The sequence below is a fragment of the Gekko japonicus genome, unplaced genomic scaffold (assembly GCF_001447785.1).
Source record: "Gekko japonicus isolate JY-2015 unplaced genomic scaffold, Gekko_japonicus_V1.1 scaffold1668, whole genome shotgun sequence".
Taxonomy (NCBI): domain Eukaryota; kingdom Metazoa; phylum Chordata; class Lepidosauria; order Squamata; family Gekkonidae; genus Gekko; species Gekko japonicus.
Window position 1 is genome coordinate 102641 of NW_015167101.1, and position 23198 is coordinate 125838.

Consider the following 23198-nt stretch of genomic DNA (forward strand, 5'->3'; position numbering starts at 1 on the left):
CATTTGGTCTTAAGACCAGCATTCTTTGGTCTTAAGACCAGCATTCACCAGGATACATACAGGAGGTCCATGCACAAATTAAGCACAAATGAAGAGGCGAAGAAGCACATGAATCCCAGCAACACACACTTTGCCTCAAGAGTTTAGCTGGACTGAATATAATTTAGCCTTAGATGGACAGACAAAGATACAGAAGAATAAGAAGAGATTGAATTTATACCTCACCCTTCACTACCCGAAGGAATCCCAGAATGGCTCACAATCTCCTTTCCCTTTCCCTCTCCTTAACAGACATCCTGTGAGGTAGGTGGGACTGAGAGAGCTCTGAGAGATCTGCTCTTGAGAGAACAGCTCTGAAAGAACTTGTGACTGACCCAAAGTCAAACCAGCAGCTGCATATGGAGGTGTGAGGAATCAAACCCAGTTCTCCCAGATTAGAGTCCATGCTCCTAACCACTACACCAAACTGGCTCTTAGATACACACATGCATAGATGTGTAAATCCAAACTTGTAGGATGGTCTGTTATGGACCATCTCAATTGCATTCTAATGGTTCTCAATATAGATAAATTTCTGGGACAACAAAAGAGAAACCAGGTGGAACTTTTTAACACAAATTGGCTCTTAGATATTGAGAGAGAGGGAGAAAGACTTACTATGTGAACATCAGTTTCTATGCCTCAAAATGCCAAGTGGCACAAAAAGAATGATACTGAAACAACAAAATCCCCAAAAGCAGCAAGCCAATATTATTACAACTGGTAATCATGTGATCACCATGGACATGATGATCTCTCTTCTCATACTGCTGGAGTAAAGTCTGCAGCAGCTGGCCTGGAAGCTGTCTGAATAATATCCATAATCTGCACATGGTTTGAAGGGTTGCTTAAATTACAAAAAGAGTTACTGTCTACTGTGTGCTCATTTCTCACCCTGTCAAATGATGCTCATAGCATTGATTCATCTGTGTATCAGGAAAGATGCAATATTGCTTTTGGTGCCTTTTACAGGGAGTTCTAACTGTGCTGTTGGAAAGGTTCTCTGGTTCTTCCATGAGATGGGAACTGAGCTACAAAAAGCAATGCTGCATTGTTCTAGCACTTGTTCTCTGTTCTGTTAAAGGAATCTCTGCTCATCTAAGTACAGACAAAATGTATTCATACCCTTAGGCCCTGCATTTTTATAAATCCACGCATTATTATGCATCACCCCTACAGCAATTTTAAAGATAAACAGTTTTTACAGTTTTTAAATAATTCCAATCTTATCTTTCATGGCAGAGCAGGGATTTCAAACAGAATCTTCCACAACCAAAATGGAACACTATTTGCAGGAACCTCATCCACTATTGTACATGAAAAAGCTTGCACTGCAAATCTGCAAGTATCTAACAACTCTGAGAGAACAGCTCAAGGACAGTAAGGCCTTTGAAATAAAGAAGCACATTTAATTTGCCCTGTGTTGTCCTTCACATATACAAATCAATGACCTCCTGTGAAACAGGAAAATCACCAATAGACTGAGGAAATGGAAAGCATCTGAGAATATTCACAAGGACAAAATCACAAGTCTGCTACTTATGAATAATACTCACTCTCAGCTCATCCCGCGTCTTGAATCTATCAAGAAGTTGCTGGTAATGCCTGTCGGTCATTTGCCGTAATAAAGACAACAGACATGACACAAATTCTCCCTAAAATAGACAGATATATTCGTAAGAAAAAAGAAAAGCATTCCAACAGAAATAGGTAAAACAAAGTTCCTGATTTTATACATGTATAATCACACATCAACAAGCAATGGAAAGAGCCTTTGAAAAGAATTGCCTGTAACCTACTGCATTCTACCATGTTGTTTATTTATTGTTATTAAGTGTTCTTTCCTTTTTAAAAATATTCAAGAGACAACCCATGTTTCTTTAATATTACATTCATTAGGGCTACCCACTTTCTTGTAATTTTTGAGGATTACATTGGTTTCCTCGGCACAACTACCACATCAAGCAAATGTCTTCCTGTACAGTTACTCATTCACTGCACACCAACACTGTAAACCTAAATACAATTATACCCTTCTAAGCCCATTGACTTCAACAGACTACAAGTATACCAGGCACCGATACAGAAGGTCGTTGAAGACAGTACCAAAGAAAAAGGAGGCAATGCATTTTAAAAGCAGCAGCTAGCAACCTCCATTGATTGCAAGTATTTTACACAATCATGCATCTTTTTTATTTTATCTGCATGCATACTCATCAATGCATACATTCATTCTTGGGGCTTGAAAACCAATTCGCCAATCCAAGTTAAAGGAGAAAAAAAATTCAGTGGGCATTGCCCATTTGAGATCCACTGAACTAGAGAAGATCTTATGCGGGATGAAGGCTCAGTGCCTTGTGCCTGTCAGTTATCACACTGCACAGTTCAGCATAAGGCAAGTTTCAGCAAAATCGTACAGAAGGAGATTACAAAAGCAATCATCCGTTGGCTTGTTCTGAAAGTGAGGCAACACTGAATCTGGGATGGAAAGTCTAGCCTTGTATTTCAGCACAACTCCACCTACATTTTGTACAATGTACTAATTTATATATATATTTTTATAAGCATTTCAGAATGGATTCCCGACAACACGTGAACCTGCCACCTACACTCAAACTGGGCAGTGTCTTTTTTCACAAGTAACTCTGAGCATTTGGCTCAGTATGTTGCCATAAGCAAGTACAGTACTGCATGATCTTGCTACATAACAGTATATAATTGCCTTATGCTGTGCTATGAGTCACTTAAAATTATGTATTTGATGTGGTGCTTGAAACTTCTCAACACATTTGGTTCACAATGCCATGCAAGCACCCCAAGAGTTTATTCTTCAGTCCTGCATATGAATAAAGCCTTTTTTTAAAAATGTGGAAAGCAACACTATGTGCAAATGGAAGTTCTCCAAAGGAAACCCATTTAAATGAAACAGATTCAAACTGAAGCTATACTTATTCCACAAGCCTTATTTAGCAACACTTGCATGTGTGAACTGTTAAGTAGAAGTCAATATATATGAGCCTTTGCAATATGAACAATTCATTGCAAAATTTAGCAGTACTACAACTTTCCAAAATTTAGCATAAAGAACTATGAAATTCTGTAAGTACAATCTCTCAAGACTAAAGCATGCATCTTAACTATGTCAATATTACATTAATATCTTGCATGTGGGAGGGAATTCAAAATCAAGATGTCATGTTTTATTAAGATCTTCTATAAAATATTTGCTTTTAGAGCAAGATGTCATTTCGAACCCACTTGGCATCAGAAGATATATTTTAAAAGACTCAACAACATAAAAAGCAGCTCTAATGCAAGACAAAGCATGACTCAACTAACCTAAAACTTTGTGGAGTGAACAAAAATAGGTCAGCTGCTCTTTTTAAACCCTTATATGCCTCCCTCTTGTAAGATGCCTACCACTTCAAAAGAAGCAGAGCATATCCTGACATTATTTCACCTATTAAGTTTCCATTCTGCTCACTAAAAATAGGCCTTGAATCCACTTCCATACATTTGTTTGTATTATTGAACAAGGCAGATATACACTTCATTATACTTTAGGGCAAATCTGGATAATATGTCGGGGATAAAGGAACAATCACAATTTATTCATTTATTTTTGAAATGTAGCTACGGGAGGTTGCCAGTTTTAGCAAAGAAATGCTTGAACTTTTCGTTTCTTGCCATTTGTCTATTCAGAATTGCCTTCCCTAAGCTATATTGCCTCCCTGCAGGGAAAAGGTAACAACGGTCCCATATATTTTGCTCTCCAGGTAGAAAACAGCTTAGGGACAGAAATATTTGAGCATAAAAACCACAGAAAGGAAAAGGGTTCTCTTCCTCCCCCTGCTCTTTCAATGCTAATTATAGCCTCCAATACTGATTTTCAGTAACAAACTTTTGGAAATTGTTCTTTTATCTCCTGTGTACTGTATATGACATTCTTTATTTAAAAGTGCCCTCCTACAATGATAGAATAAGTGGTCACTCAAGGGCTGTTCTCCACAAGGGCTGTTGGTCCCCATGGAGAACTCCCTCTAAAAATGCTACCAGGATTTCCCGCCTTCTCCTGTACCATTTTCTTGACCCAAAACAGCCCTTGGGGGGAATTATTTGCCCTATTGTGTGTGTATTTGTCCAGTGGAGAACATAATGCCTCCTGGTGCCATTTTAGGTCAGGAAAATGGTAGGGGGGGAGGAGCTCCTCCCCCAGTGTCACAGTCCTAACCAGACCTGGGGCTCCAAAATACTTTTAAAGAGTTCTCCGTGAGGTCCAGCAGCTAGTGTATGGCTGCTAGTCTCTGTGGAGAACACATGACCAACACCATGGCTAGTTTGGCCCTAACATACAAGGAATTTGGGGCCACGTGATAATATTGTAATGGTTCCTGGTTTAGGTTGTTTTAAATAGGATTAAATAAATTAATGGAGAACAGGTCATCAACGGCTTCTCAAGAAGATGTTAGTATGAAACATCTACAGATTGCACACGTAGAATTGCCCCATGCCCATTGGGAAGCACTCATACATACAGACATCTATTTTTACAAACTGAAGGATACTTTGGAAGAAGGGAGAATGAACTGCATATCTATTTTTTCTCTCTTACAGTAACATCCTGAAACTGAAGTCTTGTTGCAGACCCTGCTGACTGAGGTCGGCTTGTAATCTCCAAAATGGTTCTTAGCAGTATATCCAGCAGACTGTTCACAATTATGTCTATTTCTTCCAAAACTGACTTTTCCTTTTAAAGAAAGAAAAAAATCATTCAGATTGGTGTTAATAAAAACCCAGTTGTAGTTTCCTTAGTCACCATGTTGTTTTATTTAAAAGAGAGTTGTATAGTCCATCCTGGAATTACCATCTTTGTGTGTGTGTGTGTGTGTGTGTGTGTGTGAGCACAACATTTATCTTATTTAAAAAGAAATATTTTATTATATTTATTTGGCAATATGCAAATGAAAAGAATGAGAAGAATATCTCATACATCATATATCAAATTCAGTTCAAGGTAAGAAAAAAGATTGCCACATTCCTGCAATCTTTAATGTTTGCCACTCACAATTATATTTAAATAAAAGGAGAGATAAATAAAAGAAAAACACAAAAGTCACACAAAAGAAACAATTTTATGCCGGCTGTTATTCAATGTAAATCTATTTTCTGTTTAACATTTTTTTGCAGAAATATTTCATAATGCTGATTAGGTTTCTTTCTATTCCAGTAGAGAATAAACAGATACCACTTCTCAACAAATGTATCCTGAACCTTTCCCCCCCTTCCTGCATTTTTTTATAAACCACAGTTTTGTCCATCAATGCAATGTGCCATATTTTACGAGTCCATTCATCAATACCCAGCAGGCTTTGCTGTTTCCAAGCTTGCATTGTCTTGCCACTACCAAAAGATTTTTAAGCACATGTTTTCTGCAGTATATCTTCAGGCAAAATACTGAGGAGAGCTACCTTAGGCTCACACGCTAGCTTACAGTCTAGAATTTTATTAATCTCTTTAAATATTTTGCTCCAAAACCTCTATGCTTGTGGGCATTGTCACCAAGTATGAAGAACAGTGCCATTTCTGTTACATAGCCAACATTTCTCAGACGCTCATGGTGATATTTTTGTGACTCTGTCAGGCATAAAGTGTAAAAACCTATACATGATTTTTATAATATTTCTCCTTATGCCTATGTTGACTAATACTTCTGAGATATGTTTATACAGTTTAAGCCAGAGGCTTTCTCAAATACTTATTTGCAAATCTTTTTCCCATCTATTTTTTATATATATTGTGCCCCTGCTTTCAGTTACCAACCACTTATGAACCTTGGTTGATTTAAGATATGATCAAAGCTATTTAGAGGCCAAAATATATTCATCTAGGTTTGTTTATATTGAATAAAGCTTCTAATCTGCAAGTACTGCAAAAAAGTGATGGGAATTTCACCAGCTTCTAATGGGAGCTCTGCAGAAGACTTGGACTCTTCCCGCACGCTGAAGCGGCTCCTAATTTTCTTGGGAGTTGATCCACAAGCACTGGGATCAGTTTGTGCAGAGTTCTTCCACACGTTTGTCCTCCCTGTGCATTTTTACAGTTGTGGAGTCAGTTTATATTCTTCTGCATGTGGCTTAAATAATGAAGATTTTCATTAGAGAAAAGACAATATCTGCATTTATTGCTAACTGGAAACCCATTATTGACTTTTTGCATGAAAGGGAAATTAATGAATTGATGACTTGCAGATATGATGACTAAGGAGAATTTTAAATAACAGAAAAGAAAATTATTGACGTAATTTTGTTATAATTCTAAAGTAAGTAATCGTTAACTTTAGACTTAGTATTAAGTAATTGTATTTGTCTTTGTTGTTGAGAGATTGTGGATGTTTTGCTGGTATTTTTTATTTTTTTCCTCAATTTTTTCTCTTTTTATTTTCTTATTTTTTTACTTTTAATTCTTGTCTAAAAATTCTTCATAAAATCTATTTTTTAAAATGAGGATTGTTAAAGGAGGGTGCTGTTGCTGTCAGTGTTGTTATCAGTGGCATCACAGCACCCGCTCTATGTTTTTTTAATTGCCCTAAAATATCGATATAATACTGTAATTTTGTAATGATAGTTTAAGCAGCTTCTCTGGATTCCCATCTTTCATTTTTTTAAAAAGTTTCTGGCTTCTTCCCACGTAGAGATGTAAGGGAAAAGGCTTATGGGATGGACTGTACGTTTTAAAAGTTTAGAAGTGCCGTATGAACAGCTGAAGGACTGTGAAGGGTTAATTCTTTGCAGAAACAGAGTCTTCAGTGACAGTCTGCTCCAAGCAATCTGATTGGTTAGCATCAGCTGAGCAGAGAAAGTTTTGGGAGAGCTGCATGCTGAGTCAGTTAGATTTCTGCCTTGACTGAGTTAAGTATTGAAAGTCTGATTTCAGCCCTAGCTGAGAGCAGTTTAACACAACCAGGAGAACCGGGGGAAAGTTGGGAAATAAGTTTGGAAACTAGGTGAAGAATCCCATTTGGGGCAAGGAAAGGGGATAGATCTTCTAGTGAGAGAGAAAAAATCCTACCCTGAAGAGTACAGAGATCCCTGGTCTGGTGTGGTTAGAAACTGCCTTTGGAGACCTTAAGCGTCAGTTAAAAACTCAAGATGTGTACTGGTGTCTCAAGACAAGGGATTTGGGTACTGGAAAGCGTATAACAGCCTTCTGGAAACCAAAAGAGTTAGAAAATACTCAAATGAAGTGTACTGAAGTGTTTGGGGGAAACACTGGAACAAAAGCCTCTCAACATAAAGACTTAAGTAACTCTGAATAACTTAAGAAACTCTCATTAACCTGAAACATAAGAACTAAAGTCTGTGCATGAACTGGTTTTACGTCAGAAATTTTACCCCTAATTTCACCTGACTCTAATTTCACCGTCTATGTTGAATAAAATATTTTGTGAATTTGAAATATAAAACATTCTCAAGTACCATTTAAGTTGTATAAGTTAAAGGGGGCTCCCATTCCTACCCTCAGGTTCCTGGGCTGAGCCAAGAGTCAAAATATTATACTGTGACAGGGTGGGACAGCCAGAATTGTTCAGGAAAGAAGAAAACAAACAACTAGGGTTGCTCAGTCACAAAAGGGGGAAAAAATGGAGGGAAAATCTTTCCTCTAAGGGAGGGAAGTGGACGGGGGCGTCATAGCTTAGCTCCACAAGGGAAGGAGAGAGAGGCTTACTTTTTTAAAAGAATGAAAGCTGGGAATCCAGAGAACCTCCTTAAACTATCATTACAACACTACAGCATCATATTGATATTTTAGGGCCTTTTTAAAAAATGAAATCACTATTTTTTTGGGGGGGGGAGAGGGAATAGTTTAACAATGATGACAGTCTAGTGATTGAAAAGTGGGCTAGAGATGGGTGGGACAAATAAAACTGATAGAAACATTATGCACTAAGAAAAAGCTGACTCAAAATCGACTTCCAAAAAAAGATCAGGTAAAAGTGGTCTCAAAACAGCTGGAAAAAATGGGGGAGGAGAGAGATAAATGAGGTGAAGCCTACAAAAATCCCTGTGGAAATCAGGGGATAAACCAAAGCAGTACGGGGCCAGAACCAAAAAAACCCCACCCCATGTGGAAAAGGCCTTGATAATTTGATCTTTTTAAAAACACCAGATACCTTTGTCTGCTGCAAATTCTCCCATACCTCAAAATTGTTGTTCAGTCACACAGTTGAGTGCGACTCTTCGTGAACCCATCATGCCTCGAAATTACTTGATCTTATTTCCTCTACAAATTTAGCATGGCACACCACTGGGATGCAGGGAGATCGTTCTAATCTGTTTCCTCTGACAATAAACCCATACCTTTACTAATGTAGTACAAATATGCATTGTGCCTGGATCTGCTCTTTGCCTGTTGTTCTTTCAAATCCAGTTGTTTAAAGAGCAAGTTATGAATTACCAACTTTTGAAATATAGTCTTCTGAAGAGTAGAGACATTTCACTGACTTACTCTTCTGAATTAACCAAAGAGCATTAAGATAAGAAATATAGCTAATAGATAGACATGAAGGCATAAACATAACCCTTTCCCAGTTAGATTTCAAAAGGCAAACTAATCAAGATACATAAGAGTAAAAAATCAAGACTTCTTTTTTTCCTTCTCAGGAAATCAGTTAGAGGAACATTCCTGTTTGTGCAACAGGAGAAAGTTCAGTTTTGAAATAATTTTTTAAACCTGCACAGGATACTGTTGGGTGCTAACTTAGATAGCTTTAAAAGTAACTTATATAAATTCATAGAAGATAAGTTCATCAATAACTATTAGTAACAGAAGGATAAATGGAACTGTTCAGAGCAGTGTACCTCTGAATGAGATACAGGAAGGATGTGCTGTCTGCACTCCTGTTGCGGACCTTCTAAACTGATTTGCCACTGTGGGAAACAGGATACTAGACTAGATGGTGCATTAGACCGATTCAGCAAGGCACTTATGACCTTAGTAAAAACAATTTCCATTCTACAAATGTGTGTTTGTATTTATATTTGTGTATGTATGCATATGTGGCTATGTGTGTACGTGTGTATGTATATGTGTATGTATGTTCCTGACTTCCCCCCCCAAAAAATCTGATCCAGCATGGCACTTCTTATGATCTTTGTAGAAACAATTTGCATTATACAAGCGAGTATATGTGTCTCTGTGTGCGTGTGCACATGTTCCTAGCTGCCAAAAAAACCTTCCTTCTCTTAAAGACATTGTTAAAGCATCTGAACAAGAACTTCTCATTCATGTGAAATTTTTATACTGGCAAGTACTGGTTGTGTTTTGGACTGGTTCATATAATCCCTTATGGACTGCACTCAAAAGCTTATCTTGTGGCCACAGGGCACAGTCCTATCCCCCCCCTGTTATTCAACCTGTACACAAAGCCCTTAGACAAATCATTCACAGTTTTGAGGTTGGCTGTCATCAACATGCTGATGACATACAGCTCTATATCTCCTTATCGTAATCTCCCAGTTATTTGGTAGAGGTCATGAATCTCTGCTTGTCTTTTGTAGTTATATGGCTAACAGTGAACAAAGTGAAACTAAATCCTGACATGATAGAGGTAATGCTGTTTGGGGTGGACATAGTGCTTCCCTCCTTTGATGGGGTTCAGTTGACCCTGGCTGATTCAGTTAAGAGTTTTGGGGCCATACTGGATCCAACAGTACAGCTGGAGAAACAAGCGAATGCAGTTGTAAAAAAAATGCTTTCTGCAACTCCATTTAACCTGGAAGATGACCCCCTATCTTGACTTTGCTGATCTGGCCAAATGGATCCACACCAATGTGTCATTGAGACTAGGCTACTGTAATGCATTCTACATAGGTCACCCCTTGAAATTGATTCAGATAATCCAGTTGGTGCAGGATGTTGCAGTTCAGCTATTATCAGGAGCTAAGCAGAGCTTGCATTTTATTTTCATGCTAGAATCACTCCACTGGTTACCCACTAGTTACCGATTTCAGTCCAAGGTGCTGGATATCACATATAAAGCCCTTCAATAGCCTTCTACTCTCATATCTGCTAGAAAGCTTCTCCCCCTATGCTCCACCATGACAGCTCCGCTTATCTGAGTAGGGCCTTTTGCAGGTGCTGGACTGCAAATGGGCAAATGGGACAACTGCCTGTACATGTGCATTCTCTGTTGTGGCCCCCACATTATGCAATTTTTTTTTTTGTTGAGGTCAGGAAGGCTATTACATTGCTTATTGGATGTCGCATCCTGTTGATCGTATTGATTTACACTGTGTAATCCTCTCGAGTCACAGTGAGAAGGGCAGACTATAAATAATGTAAATAAGAAGTATAAAACGTCAGTTACTACATTGCCATTTCTGCTTTATGCATGTCTTTCTTACTGAAGTGCTATTATGAAGCAAATTTTGATTAATGAAACCTCTGCTAGCATTAAAGTTATATTCTCAGTCTCTTAGCAGGAATTTGTCTATCTGCTATCCTTGTGGGTTTTGTAATTACTATTAACCTATTTTTAATCTTGCAGAAAAATATGTAAATGCACAAAGCAATCATGCATGACAAAACAAAAAATCCTGTCAGGTGGAAAATGTGTGACTCCTGGTCATTTTCAATGCCTAATGTCATAGGAGGAATGGGAAGTGTGCAATAAGGACAAGCCCACTCAAAAAACATATATTATTATTATTTATTGGATTTATATCCTGCCCTCCCCGCGAACAGGCTCAGGGCGGCTCACAGTTAACGGCACCATGCGCCATGATAAAACAAGATAAAACAGTCATACATTACATACACTTAAGTGCAGTTAGTACTATAAAGTGCTCGTAGTGATGGTCCCTCAGGTATGTTGGACCCTGGCCATATAGGGCTTTAAAGGTAAGCACCAGCACCTTGAAGTGGATTCGGTATGCTATTGGCAGCCAGTGCAGTGCCTGATGTGTATCCTTGATGTTCCAAACTATGCTCAACTTGGATTTATTCCATTTACTTATTTACAAAAAAAATTGTATCCCACCTTTCTGCCCTGCTCAGGGTCACCAAGGCAGCTAACAGATTAAAACATAGATTAAAAACATACATAATAAAAACACATCTTAAAAGCCAGCATGGTGTAGTGGTTAAGGGCAGCAGGCTCTAATCTGGAGAACTGGGTTTGATTCTCCACTTCTTCACATGAAGCCTGCTGGGTGACCTTGGGTCAGTCACAGTTCTCTCAGAATTTTCTCAGCCCCACCTACTCATAAGGTGTCTGTTATGGGGAGAGGAAGGAAATGTGATTGTAAGCCGCTTTGAGACTCCTTCAGGTAGAGAAAAGTGGGGTATGAAAACCTGTTCTTCTTCATCTTACAAACCATTCTGTCTCTATACATTTTTTGTTTACACTTTATTAGAAATGTATTCTCCTCCCATGAAAATATAGCATTCTATGTAGCGTCTAATGGTTCTGAAGAACTTTAGGGTTTACTTTTCTGAGTGCTTTGTTTGTACACTACCTGGTAGAAAAGTGGGAGTATAATAGTTTAAACCTTTTCTCTGTAGACACTGTAGGCCAGCAGCGAGTGAGATCTTCAACTTGTTGGAAGTGAAAGACTTTGCACTGTCACTTAGCCTCAGACTTGAGGGGAGGTTTATGAGAGAGTCAGAGAGACAGATAGGTAGGACTCTGCTATCCTTCACTTCCACTGCTCTGATGCTATCCCTTTGATGTGTAGATTGCTACTCTTAGGGAATCTACCTTCCTTCTGGTCTGATACCTTTCCACACCATACTAGCCTTTTCCTGCACCTCTATCCATGTTAGCTAGTTAGACTGGATTAGAATCCTAACTCTAATCTATTCTGTCTAGAATAGAGTTCCTTAAAAAAAAGGACTCATATTAGTTTTGCAAAGATAAAGAGGCTCTGTGTGTAACTATGTGTCTTATCAGAACACACTAACCAAATAAGCTCTGCTGCTTTATGTGCCTTGAGCACTCTGCTACCCAAATAATCCTTCACAACTCAGCCTCATCCAGACTAAGCACTAGCCACAAACCTGTTATCATTCAATCATCTTCTTAATCAGGCCTGAAGCTACGATGGGGCTATTCAAGGCTCTGTCCCCTTTCTTAAAGTGAAAGCCCCACAAAAATTTCTTCTGAAAGTCCTTCTCCCACCTACTCCCTTCTATCTGATGTATAGGGCTGTCAGTCAACGGAGCGACCCCAGGCAGCATGTTCCTTCTGCCAACTGGGAAGTTTCTAATCTCCAATTCCCTTTTCCCCTATCCCTATTTCACAATTTATTCTTCAAATCAGATCCTCATTTCATTGTGCTACTTGAACTCTTCCTTCTGGGGGTGGGGAGTGTTTGTGCTACATTTCATTGTGCATGCTGAAGTGGGGGGGGGTGTTTTCTGCCATTTCCCTTCCCCCTTCTTCAAATTAGATCCTCATTTCATTGTGCTAGTTGAACTCTTCCTTCTTTGGGGGTGTGTGGGGAGTGTTTGTGCTACATTTCATTGTGCAGGTAAAACAGGGTGTGTGTGTGTTTGATGTAATTCCCCTTTCCCAGGGAACCTGAAAAAGACGGGAAGACACTTGAGGCGTGTTGGTGTGACACACCTTTACAGACTGAGTAGAACAGAGGAGGGATTGAGAAATAAACCAGGTGTCTTAAGAAAGAGAATTAGCAAGGCAAAAAGCAGAAGAGGAGAGGGTTAAGTGAACAGAAATCTGTGGCTAAAAGACCAAGAGAGTTTCTCGCAGACAAAACACCTGGAGTTGTGTACAGACAGAAAAATAATGGCAGCCCCACCAGAAAAATATTTCCTCCACAAGCCACAAAATCCTGGCTATGGTTCTGTCAAAAGATGCAAATTAACAGCAACAGAAACCATAACTAAACAGAGAACAACTGGGCACACTTGTGGTACTAGCATCACACTTCTGGCTCAGACAGGCGAGGTTTTTGCTATTAAAACCAATGACACAGTTCTACTCACGGAACTATTTTTCTTGATGAAACAAAATATGTTGCTAAGGATGTGTGCACACATGATCAGATCCTTTTGCTCTTGCAGATGCACATGGAGGTGATGCAGAACTACAGGGAGTAGAATATACCGGGATTCTGGAAAAAAAAGAGGACAGACTATGAGTGCATGTGGTACTTCTTTAATGCAATTAAGGAGCAAATTAAATATCCATTCGTTGAAGCTGTGCAAGCCTCTCTTGGGGTACTGCTTTTTTCAACCAGTGGATCCTATACCTTCTTTCTACTAGCACAGTGTTATCCTCCTCTACAAAAGAAGGCACAGGATCCATATCATTTTCTTTTTGTCTTTCCCCCTTGACTCTTGATTAACTGCTCTGACTGGAGAGCTTTATGCTGCATCTGCTTCTGTTTATTATGCTGGTTTTTACTGGCTGTTTTTAGGTCAGAACTTACAACAATTGTTTTAGCATGCAAGTTTTATTGTGCTGGAAATATTGTCTTGCTGCAATAAGCTGAAACTGTTCAGACTATAAATGGCTGAAATAAAGTAAAATACGCATGGCCCAGAAGGAAACTTAGGTCCTGTTCACACTAGGGGTTTTGGGCCGGGAGCGGGACGGATCGAGGGCGGAGCAAACGGGCGCGATCCCACGGCAACATCTGGGAAGCGTTGCCTGCCCGTCCCCGATCTGTCCTTTCCACCTGAAAACCCGCACTACAAAGAACCACCTACCTGGGTGGTTCTTCTGCTTGAAGCGCCGCAAGCCGGGCCGTCGGATCGCCGGCGCGTCTTTGCCGAACTGTGCTCCGACATGCGCAGTTCGGAAGGCTCCCCGTCTGAACTGTGTTTTCTCCCCGGCATCTGATCGTGCCGGGGAGAAAAGGCGCCGTGGCCCAGGGGATTGTGGGATCCCGCCGCGGCGTCTCAACTTTGGCGCGGCTTTTAAAAGCCACGCTTTTAGCGACTTATCCCCTGCAGGGGCCTTAATTTCTCTAACACATACTGATAAAGCTTGGACTATTTCAGAGAGCTCAGGCTCAACCATGTCAGTTATAACACTGTAAAATTGCCACATTGTGAACCTTTAGGCATTGTGAACACACAGTACAGGTGTTGCCTCTTGTGAAAACTGAATTTAATTTGACTTTCACCATGCAGCTTCCCCAGCATCCTGAAAAGAGTTGATAGGAGCGTAAAAATAATCCTGGTGTGGCATATAAATCTGCAATTCGCAACCAATCTATAGCTAACAAGGAGTTAGGGATCAAAAGTCTCCATAGCAGTACAAATCCAGTTGGTACTACCCAAAATTAATTGTGGTCTTAGAGGCAGGAAAGGGAGCGAGGGCAAGGGAGAAAAACAACACCCAGCAAGATGATGGATGAAGAAATTGCCACAGCTTTTGTTGAATACAACCACAAGAACAGTGGCGCAGCATACGGATGGATGCAGCATTAGGCAACCCACCGGCTGCCTGATATCACCTCATTCTCCCCCAGCCTGCTTGCTGGGGAGCAAACCTGGAGTGGCAAGCCCCAGGATCTGACTTGCAGACAATCTATCTAACAAGGAGTTTGGGGTCAGATGTCTCCGGAGCAGTGCAAATCCAATTGGTACCACAGAAAATTAAATGCTACATCCAGCAGCACTACTTAGCCTCTGCCTTTGTGGCAAAAAACACGAAACCCCCTCAGAGCTATACAAATCTGATTAGCAGGTAAATCGAGCTTTAGTCAAGTAAGTGATTTGTCACAGAAAGCATCCTTTGTCTTAGAAGTTTGAACAATGTGTTTGCTCAGCCTACGAATTCTTCCCTTACCATGTTATTTCCCCTCCCCCACATTCAATAGCAAAGAATATAGTAACACTGTAAAGTGTTCATTTTCGCCCTCTGAGACAAGGGAGTTTAATTGCACTTCAGACCACAGTGAGTCTCGGCTTTACCCCAGGACATCATGCTTTATTTTCCAAATCAATGTACTCTGAATAACTGAGTGCCTTTTTAAGTTTCTGCAGGGAGGAAGGAAAAGGGGGTCTCTCCTTGGTGAGACAGGAAGGAGAGTCCACATGCATGCATACACACATACACCATGAAAAGTGACATACCAGCAATTTGGTGGTGGAAAGTGCCATCAAGTCACAGCTGACTTATGGTGAGCAATGCTCCCTCTAAGCTGTGAAGCCTTGTGAGCAAAAATTCTACTTTGTGAGCTACTGGCATTAAAGGTGTGAGGGAGTGATTTGGCTGCTACATAAATTAGTTTGCTCTGGAGCCTTCCTTCCCGAGCTAAGACAAAAATGCGTGAGCTGGAGGCTCAAAAACTGTGAGTTAACTCACACTAACTCAGCTTAGAGGGAACATTGAGGGTGACCCCATGGGGTTTTCAAGGCAAGAGACGTTCAGAGGTGGAGCATGGTTATCATCCAAGGTTCCATAGGGAGGTGATGTCTATGTAAAATAGGAGTAATCCAACAGGATCTGGGGCCAATCCACTGGTGGCAAAATAACAGAAGATGATCTAAGGTCTCTATTGCACCTGATCCACAATCGCACAATCTATTTGAATACTGTTTTTTTAGCACTATCCAAATACTAGCCAGGGCCAACCCCACTCAGCTGCTGAGATCTGACGAAATCAAGCTAGCCTGGGCTATCCAGGTCAGGGGAATACCAGGAATAGGCAAATACAAACACACACACATTCTGGAAATCAATGGTAACCAGGCAAGCAGAGGGAGATGGGCTCTAAGTCTGATTTACTAACGACCTTGCTTCCTCTTTTTAGCCTGTTCTCAAACAGAGGATGAAAGGCAGCTGAATCTCCAGTTCAACCCCTGAGTGCCCCCAACGGTCCCGGCCGCCGCCGGCCCCCGCGTTCCCCTCCGAAATGACCTCTGCTCAGTGTTATCGTTGATGCGATGATGTCACTTCCAGAAGTGACATCATCTCATTGGTGATGTTGGGGGCGATGCTCTACTTTTTGGGCAAAACTCTGGGTTGGGAAATACCTGTAGATTTGAGGGGCAAAGCCTGGGGAGGGAAGGGGTGGGGAGGGACCTCAGCAGGGTATAATGTCATAGAATCCACCGCCCAAAGCATCCATTGTCTCCAGGAGAACTGATCTTGGTCATCTGGAGATCAGTTGTAATAGATGGGAACTTTTCTGTAGGGGAAATGATGTGCTGTGGCTGGGGAACACAGTGATTTCAGGGAGATATCCAGGCCCCACAGGGAGACTGGCAACTCCAGTGACCATTTAAGGGATGATTGGGATATGTATTTTACCTCAGGACACATTCAATGACTCCCAACAGCAACAGTAAACTGTTTAGAATGTTAGAGGCAAAGGCCAATCAGGCCACATATGCAAACGACCTCTGGGTTCTGGGCTATTGGGGGGAGAGGAACAGCAAACTGTTTGGAATGTTGGAGGCGGGACTCAGGCAACGCAGCCAGTGGATAGAGACAGCTTCTGAGTGACACATCATGGAGCCAACTGATTTAGGAGCGTGTGGAATGTTCAGAAAGTGCCACCCTACTTCACAATTATATATAAGGAGAGATGCCAGTGTAAAACAAATCTTTCCATGAAAGTTCATTGTTAAACTTCCACAAAAACTGTTATTTGATTTCATATGACTAGAGAATGTAAGAGGCCTTTGTAATGACAGTGTGCTCACATATTCTTCATCCTACCTGGATGGGCGTAGAGCTGACTCTCCACTACCTTTCCAATGCACTGAAGCTTTACAGCTTGAAGGGATTCATCTGCATTTGTGATGGTTGGCAAGCTTCCTAGAGTATCACGTACTAAGTTTGCCACTTCTCTCATGTCAAAGAGTTTCAGCAGCTCTGAATATACAGCTGGGAAGGAACTGAGAAAGACTGCCTAAAAAACCAGACAGGTAAATAATAAAAAAACAAACACAATCAGATAAAAGATCAACCTGAGGTATTCTTCAAAGAATATATGATAAAGAGGAAATTTATTTTTAATTATTTATTAGATTTATAACCTGCTTTTAACTACAAATTTCTTAAAAACAGCTTACAACACTGCAAAAACACAACACGAGGTACCACTTGCAGTCACCCTGCCCAAATATATTAGGCCCCATTAGAGATTTAAGGACTATAAGTGCTCGCATGAAGAATGCCTTTGAGGACTGAACACGGAAAAAGCTAAGTGCTGTTCTGCTCCAGATAGAACTCTATTGGTGATTTTAATTAGATTTTTCAAAGTTCTTCATTCCTCTCCTTTGCAAAAATAGCCCAGGTTTTTAATCAAATAAAAATACACAGACTATTATTACAACTGGCTACTGCATCATCAACACCACACAGGTGAAAATACAGAAAAGGTCTGGAGAGTTTCCATGAGTTTTGACTGACTGATGCTGTTGTGTTAGTTGAAGGTATTTTTTCTGCAGGCACTAGGGGTGTGCATTTGGCAATAACTGCAATGGAGAATCTACTGGAAGTTCTCAACTTGCAAATCAGATACTGGTAATAAGTTGCCTGCCATGCATTTGTAACTAGCATAAATTTGATACTTTTTAGAGCTGAGTATCCTTTATACCTGAAAAATACCTAATTGGTATTTTTCGGCTGATATTGAATCACAAAACGAAGAAGCTTTGCTACCCAAGAACTTCAGAAATATAAAATCTTGGCCTAATTTTACTGTTGCCCTTTATTTAGTTAATATTATCTATGAACCCTATAGATGGGCCTTTTCCAGAGTCCATTTTGAGGCACTCCCTTTCGCTGTACTGCAAGGTAAATTTACTCGAGTTTCAATGCATGAACATATATGCCCATGCATGGCTAATATGGTGGAATCAATTACTCATGTCCTCCTGTTCTGCAGATTCTATCAGAAGGAACGAGACCATCTTATACCACCCCTTTTGTCTAGATTTAGCCCTCTGCAGTCTTATCTTGACTTGAGATCAGAAGTCCTTCGTAAATTCCTCTTAGAAGATGTTCAGAGCTCAGTGACTTACGCTGTGGCAAAATTTTGTTGCTTAGCTATTAGGAAACATAACCTTATTTTAGCTGAAAAATTGTATGATTCTCTTATTAACATTATTTTATTTTACTAATTTTATTAAATTTCTCTTGTTAATGTTTTTATACTATTCCCGTGTTAGTACTGTTTTAATCCTTCTTATATTAGAATTGTACTGTTTTACTGGCTCTTACTGCAATAAATTAGATCGGTATTTTTCGGGTATCATGTATTCAGCTACCTAGCTGAGCTTGAAAAAGCCGGATTTTATTCGGGTTCATTCAGCTATACTGAACCTAGTAGCCATTTAAAACTAACAGCTGACAGGTGGAGCCACCAGTCAACAGTTGGGTTTAAATGCCTGCCTGGCAGGCATTTCAGCACTTCTTACACTTCCCGCTCCTGACCAGGGGAGGTCAGGAGGGCTAAAATGGCTTCCTCTCTATATGAACTGATCAGCGCTACATTGATTAGTTTACATGTGAGAAGTGCCTTCCCTTGCCTCCCCGAGCCTCTCCGGGCAGGAAGGCAGAGACAACCCAGACATGTTTAAATGCCTTTCTTTCCTTCCCCAAGTTTGGGGAGGGAAAGAAAGGCATTTAAACCTGCCTAGGCTCTCTGCCTGTTCTTCTCCAGCCACCCTGCTGTCGCAGGGCAGCTGGAGAAGGAGGAGGAAGAGGAGGAGGAGGAGGAGGAGATTGGATTTATACCCCACCCTTCACTCATAGACTCAGACTGGCTTACAAACTCCTTTCTCTTACCCTCCCCACAACAGACACCCTGTGAGGTAGGTGGGGCTGCGAGAGCTCTGACAGAAACTGCTCTTTTTTCAAGAACACCTCTGGCAGAACTATGGCTTGCCCAAGGTCATCCAGCAGATGCAAGTGGAGGAGTGGGGAATCAAACCTGGTTCTCCCAGATTAGAGTCTGCACACTTAACCTCTACACCAGCCTAGCAGAGAGCCACGGCATGCTTACAGGCCTTTCCTTCACTCCCCAAGCCTCCCCGCTGCTGGAGAGGGACTCAGAGAAGGAAGGCATATTTAAATGCCTTTCTTTCCCTCTCTGAGTTCAGGGAGGGAAAGAAAGGCATTTAAACATGCCTAGGCTCTCCACCTTTTCTTTTCCAGCTGTCCTGCCACTGCCGGGCAGCTGGAAAAGGGAAGGCAGAGAGCCCAGGAATGTTTACATGCCTTCCCTTCACTCCCTGAGTCTCCCTGCTGCTGCTCCTATTTCTAGGAGTGATAATCTTTTCCTATTTGGCTAGACTGGCAGCTGGCTGGGGGAGGGAAAGAAAGGCATTTAAACATGCCTTGGCTCTCTGCCTTCCCTTCTCCAGCTGCCCTGCCATGGCGGGGCAGCTGGGGAAGGGAAGGCAGAGAGATGAGGCTTCCACTGGTCAGTTTTACTCCCATCTGCCTGTCAGCTGTTAGGTTTAAATGGCCTAAAGGTAACAGCTGACTGGTGGGGAGAGAAACTGACCAGTGAAAATGCGGCAGCTTGGGGAGGGAAGGAAGGCATTTTAATATTTCTCTCTTCCCTCCCCATGGCTCTAACAGACCCAAACATATTTGGCAATACCAAATATTTCCCCAATCCAAATACTTTACTGGTATTGGACTGGGGAAATTTGTTATTTACCGATATTTTTGGGGTCTCATATACCCAAATGGGTAAAATACCCCCCCAAAATTCCTTGCACACCCCTAGCAGGCACCTTTCTTGAACCTTCATTTTGCAGATCATCTTTGTATGGAGATTGGAGTGCACAGCAGGGGACAGAGGAAAGGATGGATAGATTTTCTTGGAGACGCAGTGGGAGGAGGAAGTAGATGGACTCTAGCTTTCCCCCTTTTTTCAGATCTAGGGTAATGAAAAATGGCAAGGACCAACAAAGGATGGTTTTGTAACTTCTAAGGGATTAATGTGGAATAATTCTTCCCTTCTTCCCTAGCATTTGCAGAACTACTTAGTAGTAGTAGTAATGCTGGTGGTGGTGGTGGTGGTAATAATAATAATAATAATAATAGCAGCAATAAAATATGGAAAAAACCTTGAAGCAAAGGAGTTTGACAATATTCTGACTAAACTCCTGCAATTAATAACTTAATGGAAAATAGTTAAGCATATTATCAATTATTACAGCTGAAAACAAGCTATAGGCATTGATTTACTGGTTAAAGATTAGGTTATGTCCTTCTACATGACGGAACACATATACAGAAGCATGCAAGTAACAGCTCAAGGCAGCAACTTACTTGGGCCTGAGATAAAGCAGTAGCCCCTTTGGTTTCTTGCGAAAGGAAGAATCGCACAGACATCAGAAGCTCCTGAATACAACAGCAGAATTCTTCCTCGTTTTGTCCTCCAGTAGCAAGAGAGAACAACTTTCGAGACTGAACTATATATTTAAATATATATTCTTGTGCCTACAAATGTCAAAACACAAATATACAAGATTAGATCATCGTGAGCAATATTACTGAAGTTTGTAATTACCTATCTTGTAATGCTATCTGAAATGCATCTCAGACTGTACACTGAGATGGAAAGGCTCCCAGGCGCCCTGTTGTAGCATCCCAAGCATCATGTCTTCAGGGACCGGTAATTGCTCCCATGGCACCAGAATTCTTATTTACCTAGGAAAACTACATTTTCCAGTGCTACTGACATGTAGGTCACCTCAGTGGGAATGTTCAACACAGCAGGGAGAGAGGGAGGCTTTCAGTGAAACACCCTCTTCTTGCAGGGAAGAGGATTGGGGGAAAATGGGTATAAAAGGGCTGGGTGTTCATTGGTGGGGTTTGGGCAACACTGTATTACTGTGTCATTGGAAGTGGGACAGGGTCTGAATTTTAGAACTGGGCTCAAGAAAAATAATATTTTCCTCCAATATACCTTCTTCTCCCCCCCCCCCATGTTTCATGTTCCTATTACACTATCATAATATATACTTATGGGATGAAAGCAATGGCAATTCTGGGTAGTTTAGTCAACAAGAGAAAGCTTACATGGAATTAAGCAAATGCTTATAAACTGATCTGCATAAAAATTTACTTGGGAGAGTTAAAAATGCTCACACAATAATTGCTATTAAAACAGTTAAAAATACCACTTGGACATTGTGATTTATTTACTTTAGTCTATTATTTTCTATAGGTTAGCTTCCCAAATGTGATTAATCCATTCTGTATATAAACTGAACTGATTGGCTTGAACACAAATGCTCTCTTTGAGTGAGTTGAGACATTTCCACACAACACTCCAGAGAAGTGGGGGGCAGACACTATCTGTCGCAGTCCACCAACTATTTCAGAGGGTCCATAGGGGCTAGGAGGGGGGGAGGAAAATGCCCTTGTACCTCACAGTACTGTGGACTATCTTAACATATAAGTGTTTTTTTAACAGAAATATATGAAGTGACAATAGTCACTCTTCATGCAACACATCCCAGGAGACTGAACATATGAAAGTGGGGGGCCAGCACTGTGTTAGAAAACTCCACTCCCAACATATGTGCATTTACCTGAAGGTCTGTAAAGGTCTTATGCATATATAAATGCATACAGGAACTCTCCATACAATCAGGACCCTAATCATGGGGAAAGAATACTATGTATATAAGACCTTTACACTAAGATGTTGTACAAGAAGACTGTGCTTTTCATGGACTGAAGCCATACAATGTGAATGAAGGGAATCCTGTACGATCAGACTTCTCATTTGTGTGACAGGAAGAATGGAAAAATCCAGCTTGGAGAATCCACAGATGGCCCACTTTACACAGCACTGAAGATGTGCTCCGCTGGCAGGTTCAAATTTGTGTGAACGGAACGGGAATGTAATGTCTGCAGAGGCCGAGTTTTTTAACTGAACATGGGTATATCAAAGGATGAAGTTTGCTTCCTCCATGTCATTCCCCTCCCCCCCCCGTTTTCCAGATAGGTTTTATAAAAAATGGTAATAGATGTGCTGAATTCGGTTACCTTTAATACGTCCTGGTTGTGTGTTTGCCTCTCCACTTCTGTTATTCGATCAACATGCCACTTGAAAACTTTGATGAGGTCTCTAGTGTATAAAACACAGTTTAGTTCCAGGCAGTCCCCATGAGTTTCCACAGCAGAGTGGGGATTTGAATCTGGTCTCCCCGATCCTGGTCTGACTCTCTAAGCAATACACCAAACTACTGTACACAGTTACAGGCCTAAGATTAATTGTAGGCTCTCACCACCACCACAAATACCCAATTCCAAAAAGAAAACTGAAGTTAGGGGGAAAGGAAGAATAATTAAAACAGTTTCATTTCTGTGGATGAGTGTCGGGTTGATAAGTCAATATGTCCAGTAAGTTTTGAACATTTGCATTATTCCCAGCAGATGTATTGTAATGGAAATGGAGCAAAATATTGGCGCAAGTTAGTTTGCACATGAAGATTTACCTACTTTTCCCCCTTAACAGGAATCCTCTCCACCACTTACACTTTAGAAACTTGGAGAGTTTCTACAATGGTTGTTGACATAACAGTAGTACAAAAATTTAAAAACCCATTCTGCCTCGGCCAAAGCAACAATGCATGCCTCAAAGGATATTTAGGATTGTGGCCACTGACAGTGTACAGGTAATAAAAAGACAATGTCAGAGAGATTTCTGTGTGAGAGCTTACTCAGCGCTGCTATATTATGGAGAGCTACTCCAATATAAACCCACTGAGATCAATGTGCTCATACTGGAGTAACTCTGCATAGGATTACATTGTTGCCTTTCATTTTATGAATCACGGATCACTGTGGTAAAAGGACGATATCAGAAGACCATGCAAATAGCATGCAATGCATGCAATTAATGGAGTCCAGGGCTGTTTTTCACAACTAAATGCAAATAAATTTAATGGATCAATTTCCATCATTTTGATACTAATCAATACATTCAATCTACCTTTACAATCAAATGACCAATCATTGTTGAAAGTAAAAACATTTTGCAGTATACTCTACCTGTATGCAAGAGCTCCAGCAAAATGACTCTCAATGTAGGTGTCCATAACTGGCTTAAAATGATGAAACTTGCTGTCCTGCAGCAAATTTATTATGTGAATCTAAGAAAAACAACATAAATGTTTCTTAACATCTCCTTAAGATGGGCAGCAAA

The 23198-nt window shown here is 40.7% G+C and overlaps 1 protein-coding gene across 1 annotated transcript in view; it reads right to left on the reverse strand.

Moving 5' to 3' along the window:
• DOCK4 (dedicator of cytokinesis 4) overlaps positions 1–23198 on the reverse strand; it is a 208119-nt gene that overhangs the window by 64742 nt on the left and 120179 nt on the right. The window contains exons 20-26 of the mRNA XM_015412932.1: positions 23045–23145; positions 22037–22118; positions 20309–20479; positions 16736–16928; positions 13045–13172; positions 4652–4786; positions 1596–1694 (exon numbers count right to left, since the gene is read on the reverse strand). Of these exons, the coding sequence (XP_015268418.1) occupies positions 1596–1694; positions 4652–4786; positions 13045–13172; positions 16736–16928; positions 20309–20479; positions 22037–22118; positions 23045–23145 (909 nt within the window). The remainder of the gene's footprint in view (positions 1–1595; positions 1695–4651; positions 4787–13044; positions 13173–16735; positions 16929–20308; positions 20480–22036; positions 22119–23044; positions 23146–23198) is intronic.